Source organism: Pan troglodytes, chromosome 1, assembly GCF_028858775.2.
Source record: "Pan troglodytes isolate AG18354 chromosome 1, NHGRI_mPanTro3-v2.0_pri, whole genome shotgun sequence".
Taxonomy (NCBI): Eukaryota; Metazoa; Chordata; class Mammalia; order Primates; family Hominidae; genus Pan; species Pan troglodytes.
This window is the reverse complement of record NC_072398.2, coordinates 140,316,822-140,327,500: the sequence shown is the minus strand read 5'-3', so window position 1 is coordinate 140,327,500 and position 10,679 is coordinate 140,316,822. Positions and strand designations below refer to the sequence as shown.

The window sequence follows — 10,679 nt, the reverse complement described above, 5'->3', positions numbered from 1 at the left end:
TCTTGTATAGTTTCTTCTGCTACTTCCTTCTGGAACAAGATGAAAATCCCCCAATAGAAGCCTGAAGTGACGGAAACTATTACTTCTATGCTGTTTAGTGCGAGGGAGAACAATAACAACAACAACAAAAATACTTCAACCCCCCCCCCCAATTTTAAATTTTCTGATAACTTTGAACACCTTGGCATTTTAAAGATCCAGGTGGCATTTTATCGATAAGAGTTGTAATTGATACCAAATTTTACAAGTTCATTTCACCTTAACTGTCAATTGAGTTTATTTTCCTCAACCAAACAAGCCATTTCCTTAAGGTCATTTAAAACTGAATTTCTTTCCAGCACGCACCATATAGTTTGCTCATCCCTGTCTTGTTAAGGGACACCTAAAAAACAAATACTATTACATATGTATGCATATTACAACCATGAGGCAGTATTTCAAATTAGCACTTTATTCAACTAAGGTGAGAGGGGTTTTGTTTTCATAAAATTGATTAACAAAATATGTTCTTACATATAGATAGCTTTTCTGAGATTAAGTACATTTTCAGTGAAATAAGCACGGACTGACTGAGGCTGCCTGGTGGCAGTAAGATTGTGGAGGAAAAGAGACAGTATTGTCAATGTATGTAATTTTCACCCTGAACACGGTGTGTTTGTTTTTTAATTTTCAATCCTCGTCCTACATTTGCCAAGACATCCACCTCTGCAATGGAGGGGCATATATACAGGATCTGTGGTTTTGAAACAGCACACAACTCTGTGCTGCAAATGGCTCTGATCTAAGGTTTAGGAATACTTGGGGGCCTGGGGCGTTCCCTTGGTTGTTTGCAATTCTGTAGTTCAGAGCCTCAGCCAACATGAGCCCCACAGACGAGCTCCGCAGGTGTCTTACACTCCAGTGTGGACGGCAACATTCCTGGCAGAGACTTGTGGGTTAGACAGTACCCCCTGGCATAGCACAAGAGCAAGGAGTATGAAACAGTCCCAACTGTAGTAGTGACAGCCTCATCCTCCTGGACAAGAGAAGGAGCAAACATCACAGATTTACCTGTTCTACATAAAACCAGTTGGTGAGGTTTTTACTTCTTTTCACTTTATGAAAACAATTAACATAGAAATTCAATACAAAACGTGTATCAAATTTAAAGACACATAAATCACGAAACTCAATTTTTTAAATTAAGTACACATCACATTTCACATACAACACATGCCAGAATTTCCTTGTGGCAAGCGAATTCACTGAAGACCTGCAGTGCATCACATCACAATGTGGAAAACACAAATGTGACTTTCTTTCGGTCTAATTGCATACTACAGGAAATGTGGTTTCAGGTCAGTGTGATCTACTTGTAAATCTAGACTTATATGTCCATACCTGCCTATGTGCAACCCAGCCTATAAGATTTTGTTTCTAGGCTGGGCGTGGTGGCTCACGCCTGTAATCCCAGCACTTTGGGAGGCCGAGGCAGGTGGATCACCTGAGATTAGGAGTTCGAGACCAGCCTGGTCAACATGGTGAAACCCCGTCTCTGCTAAAAATACAAAATAAGCCAAGCGTGGTGGTGCATGCCTGCAATCCCAGCTACTCGGGAGGCTAAGGCAGGAGAATCGCTTGAACCCGAGAGGCGGAGGTTTCAGTCAGCTGAGATCATGCCATTGCACTCCAACCTGGGCAACAAGAGCGAAACTCCATCTCAAAAAAAAAAAAAAAAAAATATATATATATATATATATATATATATATAAAGGAATACATATATATATATGTATATAGTCTGTTTCTAAAATTAAGAAAAAAAAGTATTTCCTTAGTTATGCATTTTTTTTTCTCACCATGGGCTTTGGGTGAGCTGTTTTTCTACTGTCCTAAAAGTTTTTCCCAAGTCTCTCTAGGGCCAGGAAATTAACACAAATTTGATCTGAGATGCTAATGGAAACTTTCTGCTTGGGACCTGCCTACAGACCACCTTTCCCACATTGAAACTAACACACTTCTGCTACACACTCCTGCTATAATAAGAGCAGTAGGCATTTGGGTAGAGCAAAGAATTCTGTGGAATAAGGGTGGGAGCAGTGGGGATGAGGGGGTGGGGAGATCATCAATACATAACATATACATAACAAGAGACAACAGGAAAGAATGCAGAACCAGAGTCTGTTCCCAATGTTTAAAGAGAACCTCCCCCAACTCCTTCTCAAGTCCTGACCATAGGGAGCAGCTCCTCATAGCTCACACCTATTTTCTGGAGAGCACAAAGGCTGAGGCCATCATTCAGATTCTGGTGACCTGCAACTAATACAATATTTGTGGAATGGGAAGTTCTGTCCTAACCCTGGAAACAAAATAGAATTGTAGTCTCCTAAGCAGGCAGTCACTGCCTCCAAACCTCTGTGCCCAGAATCTTGAAGGAGAAGCTTCCAAATTTCGCCAAGATGGCTCAGCACGCCCATAATTCCCAGCACTTTGGGAGGCTGAGGTGGGCAGATCACTTGACGTCAGGAGTTTGAGACCAGCCTGACCAACATGGTGAAACCCGGTCTCTATTAAAAATACAAAATTAGCCCAGTGTTGTGGCAGGCACCTGTAATCCCAGCTGTTCAGGAGGCTGAGGCATGAGAATCACTTGAACCCGGGAGGTGGAGGTTGCAGTGAGCCAAGATCACGCCACTGCACTCCAGCCTGGGTGAGAGAGCGAAACCCTGTCAACAACAACAACAAAAAAACAGATGGCTCAGCAAACTGAAAGTGGCTGCATCTGAGAAAAAGGAATCTTGGCACTGAGCGTGGGTGTGTGGGAGGAGGAGGGATAGTGGTCAGGGCCTGATTGTATCTGCAGACTGTTACCTATACAGGTGGGATTCGATGACTAAGAACATTTCCTAGGGTTTCTCCAGTGAGTTTTGGCTATCTCTTGAGGCCCCTTTCCCTAGGTTTTGGAATTTCACATAAAGCTGGGAACTTTGCCCCACCCTCCGACATCTTTTTCTGTGGGAAAAGAAATCTCTGGCTAGGGGAAGTTAACCTTTATTTTAAAGTATGTGAACAATCCCCATCTCCTTGAAAGTCCTGAAGAGAAATTCAGCAGAGTGGCATTTTCCTGCTTTCTGAACACACATCACCTACCAATTTACCCAGGGTGCTGCAGTGGAGGCGGCCAAATAGCACCTGAGATAAGAGAAAGGAAATACAATCCTACAAAGTTGAACAAACAAGTATTATTCCAGCCTCTCTCTCCTTCCCTATCCTGCCCCTCTCCGACTCCAAGAATAAGTCACCAGAGTCCCCTAGAAGATTCTTGAGTTTCTGCTCTTAAACGGCTCCTTTTCCAAGAAGGAACGAGGTCTGTTTTCTGATGTTGGGGCCTCAGATACTCTGTGATTGCAACTTAATTTTGTCGTTGCTTCTTTTCAAGATTATTTGGAATGAATTGTTTCTTTTGTTTACTATCCAACAAATGACCTCTGCTAATCTTGTATTTTATCTCCCTAACATATGGAAAAGCTATTTATTCTAGCCAATCACAATAAAGTGAAGAAAACCCCATTTTATGGAAAGGTATATATCACTAGTCTGTTGATCATTAAAGATATGATTACCAGTGAAAACCCTCTGAAGGTGGCACATTTATGCTTCCAGGAACAGATGGGGACACGCATTTTCCTTGCAAATACTTTTGAAATTGCTCTACTGGTAGCAGTATAAAAATGATATACAGATGCCAGGGCCGGCATGGCCAGGATGAGTGCGCCAGATTTACACAGTAAAGCCTTCACACGCAGGCTGTCAGTTTTGATTGATCTCTACTATACTTCAGGAACTTGTTGACTAGGTAGGGAAACAGTGCAAATAATTCACTGCAGCAAGTCAGATAATTCACACAACCAATCGGTCTGCTTCACTTTCTGGCTGTGACATACGAGCCTTCCCTACAAAGATGCATCATTTTCCAGCTTGAGCAATATTCAATGTCAGGGAAGAAAAGGTATTAAAGCCACACAAAAGGAGTTCGACTATCGCAGAACGAGAAGTTATTTTGGTAATGGGGGACAGATCCCGCTCTACTCCAAGTCCTACCAGAGCTTTCAGACCCAATTGTCATTATCATATTGATTAAAAAAAAGTTCATCATAGTGCAATTTTAGGTTTAACGCCAACAGATCGGGAAAGAGCAAAGAATTATCCCACAAAAGCACAACATTCTTACCACAGGGACGTTTCCCTGTTCCAGTTCATTGATGGAGTTGATTAAGTTTAAATGAAGCAGACACTGGATAAAAGTAAGGGTATTGACCACTGGGCACCGAGATCCGTGCTTGAAAGGACCTGATACATGCAGAAAAGCAAGATTTGCTAAATGCTCTAATCTTCAATCAAATCTTACATCAATACAGACAAAGTTTGGTAATGAGAGATTCAATGAAGCATGCGGGAGAAAGAATTAATCCTCTTGGTCTAAACTGGCTTCAACTTTGAAGCTTGCTCCGAAGGAAAGACAGTTATCTAAATGCTAAATAAGAAACTTATTGTACTTTTCATGGCATGCTAATCTTTTGTCTATTTCATCTCTATTATGTGTATGCTCATAGATTGCAGTTGTCATGGTGATGATATCTAGCCATGCTCGGGGGATGGTGGTGAGAAGCCGGCGCGGAGGTGGAAAAGACCCCCACGCAATCCACAGTACAAAAAAAAAAAAAAAAAGGAGAGAGGGAGAGGGGAGAGGAGTGGGCGGGGACCGGACCCCTCCTGAGCTCTTCCCGCCAGGCCCAGGCTCCGCTCACGTCAGAGTCCTAAGGAGGATTGGGCCTCCTGCCCTTGGAACCGCGTGGTGAGGCAACCTCAGCGAGGCAAGCAGCATTCGGTAGTGGTAGTGGAGAGGGAGTCGGGCATCCGTCCTACCTCAAATCCATTTCCCCATAAAGGTTTCCAGCTTTTAGTCCGTAGGCTCCTCCCTCCCCATGGCGTCCCCTTCCCCCCACAGCGCTGCTGGGTAGAAAGGACTGTTGGAGAGGGGACCGAGAGAAGAAAGGGCTCGAACCCTTAACTTGTGGACAGGTTATGCCTGGCTGTGTCGGGGGCGGGAAGGTGAATCTTCTGATCCTGACTGCCAGAGGGGCATGAATACCGAGAAGAGTGGCCTACGCAGCCCTGGCAGGAGGTGGAAGCTATAGGGTCACCCAGGGCCTTGGTGACCAAAGGTGACCCTGGGCCCTTTATGTGTTTTACAAAAGTTGCCAAATTAAGACAGGATTATAACTGCTCGAGTCCTTGTCAGGGCTGAAAGGTTGGGAGCCTCAAATATGCCCCGGCAGTGTTGATGAAAAGCTTAAAAAGTAATAAAAGGGAGAAAAGAGCGAGGAAAGTAACATGTAAAACTCTTATTAAAGAGAAGAGCCACAGAGAGGTTGTGAACTTGAATCACTGTTTGAACTTTAATTTGTTCATTAACAGGATTTGCCCCTTACTGTGAATGTTATTACTTCCCTTTGCCACTCAGCAACAACTCTGGGCATAATAAAAGAGTCTGGCAAAAAGTTAAACGCCTGGTAATTAATTCATTTAATTGAAAAAAGGGGGAAGAGAGAAAGAGAGGTCCCAATGCAAAAGCAGAAGGCAGAGAGGTTGGAGGAGGGGGCAAGGCTGAAATCTCCATGGAGGCCCTCTCCAAGGCCCACCACCTGTAGGCAAGAGGAGGCTTGGTCTCTGATGAGGTCTCTTTAGCAAAATTAATGCCAGCAGACCCTGAAGACCTCTTCCCAATGGCATCTGCCGCTGGTCCAAATCCCCTGGCCAGGCTTTCAGCCAGGGGCTAGTTTGGATGATCTGTTAGGGTGGCATGGATACCAGAAATCCAAAAGCAATAGATATTCATAAACTCTTTCATTAAAAAGTGAAGAGATGTCTTTTGCTTTCTCCTCTCCCTTCCCTTCGATCAGGTTTCTTATACAGTCTTCTCTTTCTAGGCTGGAGTGAAAAGGACTGCCAGTAGCCTGATATAATCTGCATGTTTGCATCTTAATCAGCCTTATAACATCATGCTTTCTTTCCTTCCCCCACCCCAGCAGATGATTTAAATAAACTCAGGAGACAAGAAATGAAATGAACACTCCTTGCTCCCCTGCTCGAAGCACTGGGACTAAGCCAGCTGGCTTTGCCTCTAACCTTGCAGGGCCTACCTTTTTCTTAGTCACTTATCTTCTTTCTGTGTTTGTCAACCACTGCACACAATCTTCTTTCATGTACATCTTTCTTCCAAGGGAAGCAATGCACTATTCAGGCACCCCAGAGCTATTGGCACAATGTTGCCCTTGCAGCCCAATAAGAGAACAGCAAAGTTCAGGAAATCAGAGGTAGGTTGGTTATCTGTTCCTATTTAATATGTTTAAGGCTTACCACAGTTAGGATTTCCTAACGTTTTAAAAACCAGTGTTCATATACATAATCAGTGTGATTTTCCTTAGAAACAGAATTATCTACCATGTATTCTCCCATTACAAAACTACTAAAGACAGAAAAAAAGAGAAAGGTAGAAAATGTGAGACATTATAAATTAATTCCTAGTATCCAAAACTATTTCCTAGGTTTGTTTTTTAATTAAATCACTTCTAAACCCCAGGAGAGAACAGAATTTCACTATTATCAAATAAATAAAATCATCAACATTACTATTTTGCTGGCAGCATCCTCGCCCTTTGCCCCAACCCCTCTTGGTGTTACAATCCTAACTGCAAACTCCGTACAACGATAAATGATCTGTACTTATGTCTTCCTGAAAACCAGTGGTTGGAACACACTTGATCTGTATTAATAATAGGAAGGGGGAAGGGGCTTTTAAAAGGGGCTATTTTATAAGTTGAAGCAAATTATAGGGCTTATTTAGCATCAGAGTTACTTCTCACCTTTTACTGTCCCTGGATGCTGAGTGATCTCTCTTTTCCAAAGTTGTGGGTCTATCCTAGTTTTATTGTAGACAATCAATACTAAATATTAGGAATCTACAAACAAAACAAACAAAAAAGCTCCCCCCTACTCCACACTGCTGAGCCCTAAATTGCTTTTATGAAAATAACTTTAAAAAGACATTGGCCAGGTCTACTAACCCTTCCACCATCCTCATCTAGACCCTGATCACTTTACACATAAAGGAGTGAGTTTCTTCCTTCCTCAAATACAGCTTTCAGAGTGCCTTAAGATTAACTATCCTAAACCCCTACTTTGTCTTGGTAGTTCTGATTGCCTATAACAGCCCCAGCTTCTTTTTTTTTTTTTTTTCTAAGACGGAGTTTCCCTCTTGTTTTCCAGACTGGAGTGCAATGGCACAATCTCGGCTCACCACAACCTCCACCTCCCAGGTTCAAGCAATTCTCCTGCCTCAGCCTCCCGAGTAGCTGGGATTACAGGCATGCACCACCACACCCAGCTAATTTTGTATTTTCTCCATGTTGAGGTTTCTCCATGTTGAGGCTGGTCTTGAACTCCTGACCTCAGGTGATCTGCCCATCTCAGCCTCCCAAAGTGCTAGGATTACAGGCGTGAGCCACCGCTCCCGGCCAGCCCCAGCTTCTTAAATTGGCTTTCAAGCCTCCTTCCTACCCTCCCCATAGGCATTAATTAGCTGTTCCTGGTTTGTTTTCCACTACTAGCCTACACAAGGCCAGACAGCTCTTCAGGCAGACAGCTCTCTCTTTGTCCCCTGAAAACATCATGTGAATTGTCTTTATTTTACTGAAGATGCCAGGCACCATGTTAGGCATTACAAATATTATCTTATTTAATCCCTTCCATTTAAGAGATGGGTATAATTATACCCATTTTAAGGCTGTAGAAGGCTAAAGAAGTTAAGGTACTTGTCCAACTAAGGTCTCACAGCAGCACTAGGATTCTTACATCTGGCTCAAAAGCTGGTATACTTTCCACTCCAGCATACTCTCACCCCTGCTATGCATGTGCTGTGTGTTCTGATTCCTCCTTCCTCTTGTCATCTGGATGATTTCTCAATTTCACTCCATATATCTGACTCCTGTCCAGTCTGCAAATCCGGAGAGAAACTCCCACCTCTGTCTTGAAACCTTTCAACCATCATCCTAGTCCTTGGCAGACTGCTGAATTTGTCATCTGCAGCACTCATTTGGTGCTCCCATTTTCTGCCTTGTATTGTCAGCTTTATTTTTATTCAGTCCCTTCCAACCAAACTGAAAGCTCCTTGAAGATGGGAATTTGCCTTATATTTATTTATATTCCTCCCTGACTCCCCAGAGCCTAATATTACAACTCCCGTTTGTCATACACTCACCTCATGCACACTAATCCTTAGAAGTGAGCACTGTTATTACTGCCATTTCGCAGATAAAGAAACTGAGACTCAGAGAGATGAAGAAATTTGCCCAAGCCACTAAGCTGGTAAGCAGATCTGATGTTCAAACACATACTGCCTGAATCAAATGCCCCTTTTCCTTTGTGACTGTATTGTCCTGGCTCACATACATGGTCCCTCACACAATGTGAACTTATGAAGCATTCCTGTATGGAGGATACTCAACAAGCCTCCAGAAAACATCCCTCTAACATGACTTCAGAGAAGGGGCATTGTTTTTACTCTTCATGAGGTGAAATCCAGCAACTCAACAGAAGAAAGGATGAGTATATGCCCACCTGAGGACACCCACATCCACTTCCCCCTCCTCTCTAGGAGCCATGCCTCATGTTGGTGGGAGCCAATGATGCTGTCTATATCTGTACAGGGGTTTCTGTGAGGTAGAGAGGCAAACTGCCCTTCCCCCTTAATCCTCTGTACCTTTTAAATACACAGAGGAAAGAAGGAGAAAATTAAACTGTTAATTTCTTTTAATGGTCTGCAGGGTCCAGAGAGGTGGGGTCCTGCTGTGTCTGCAAAAGAAATGAATTGCTGCTGTGGGAAGAATAACAACTGTTTTTAGAAAATGTTCATAGCTGACCGATTAAGCCAATCTGTAGAACTCAAGTCAGCTTCTTCTTCTCCTTTAAGGTATGAACATGGCAATGGGGATTAATGAAATCTCTAAGAAAAGAAGGACCATTGGGAGTACAATAATCAAGGCCTAGGAGTCTGGTCAATTTTCTCCACAAAGAAAGTTTGTCCTTTCAGTGCCACTGCTGCAGAATTGAGCTTGATAGTATAAAGGGGGCTATCTTAAGGTTACTTTATACACAACAGGTCTTCAGGAAGTGTAAAAACAAAATCTCTTGTAATGGCAACAGGGTACTTCCTATGAATCTGAAAAAGGACTAATGACTATATTATCCATTTGTCTCTGGTATCCACGCTAAAACTATTCTATTCTCCCAAGTTCCCACAGGTGGGTTTCTAGCTTTCTTTATATTTTGGTTCATATATTTGGACAACTCCAGGGCTATAAGCATTACCTTCACCTATAAAACCTGCATTGTAGCACACAAAATCCTGCGCATGCACAGCAAGTGTTTCATTTACTTCATCTCAGATAAGGCACAAACTACCCTGCAAAGTAGACTAGTAGATATTACAATTATATACATTTTGCCTATGAGGAAAACTAAAATTTGCCTCAAGAAACATAATTGGGACATGATAAACCTAGTTCCCACTCCCAGTCCAGGACTCTTTCTACCACTTCTCAATTCTCATGGCAGCCCTCTAACTTTTCTGTACTCTGGATCCACATGTGAATTTTGGAATCTAAAGACAGGAACCTCTCTCTTTAAAAGAGATGGACTTCAAATTATACTCACCAGGCTTCTATTACAACTACCTGGACCATACTGAGAACTACCCTCTCCCCACTCCTGAAGCTACAAACACTATACACAAAATTTAATATTTAGACTCAAATTTTAAAATATTTGCACGAACTCTTAAATCTATAGAAGCTGAGCAGTCATGGCTGGGTGCGGTGGTTCATGCCTGTGATCCCAGCACTTTGGGAGGCTGAGACGGGAGTATCACTTGAGCTCAGGAGTTCAAGATCAGCCTGGGCAACATGGCAAAACCCTGTCTCTACCAAAAATACAAAAAATTAGCCAGGCGTGGTGGCACACAGCTGAGGTCCCAGCTACCTGGGGAGCCAAGGTAGGAGGATGACTTGAGTCTGGGAGGCGGAGGTTGCAGTGAGCTGAGATCATGCCACTGCAGCACTTCCCGCCTGGGTGACAGAGTGAGACCCTATCTCAAAACAACAACAACAACAACAACAACAACAACAACAAGATGGGTAGTCATGATGGTTAGGCTCCCCATTTAAAAAGGAAGGCTAAAATCACTGTTACTTGTTTTTCCACAATTACTATTTATGGATAGTTTGCCAGATAACTGATACTCCCTTCAGATAACTGATACTCCCTTGTACCCCTAATTTTATTTTTTTCTTTTTTTTAGGTGGAGTCTCACTCTGTCACCCAGGGTGAAGTGCAGTGGGACGATCTGGGCTCACTGCAACCTCCACATCCCGGGTGCAAGTGATTCTCCTGCCTCAGCCTCCCGAGTAGCTGAGATCACAGATGTGTGTCACCATGCCCAGCTAATTTTTGTACTTTTAGTAGAGACGGGGTTTTACCATGTTGGCCAGGCTGGTCTCAAACTCCCGACTTTAGCTGATCCACCTGCCTCGGCCTCCCAGAGTGCTGGGATTACAGGCATGAACCACCGCTCCTGGCATCTA

General features: G+C 43.2%; 1 protein-coding gene across 1 annotated transcript in view; it reads right to left on the bottom strand.

The window, feature by feature from the left end:
- Positions 1-7,751, bottom strand: part of LOC739121 (uncharacterized) — a 68,442-nt gene extending 60,691 nt beyond the window's left edge. The window contains exons 1-3 of the mRNA XM_063789644.1: positions 7,655-7,751; positions 4,211-4,329; positions 895-1,015 (exon numbers count right to left, since the gene is read on the bottom strand). Coding sequence (XP_063645714.1) covers positions 895-1,015; positions 4,211-4,329; positions 7,655-7,751 — 337 coding nt within the window. The remainder of the gene's footprint in view (positions 1-894; positions 1,016-4,210; positions 4,330-7,654) is intronic.
- Between the last annotated feature and the right edge of the window lie 2,928 nt (positions 7,752-10,679).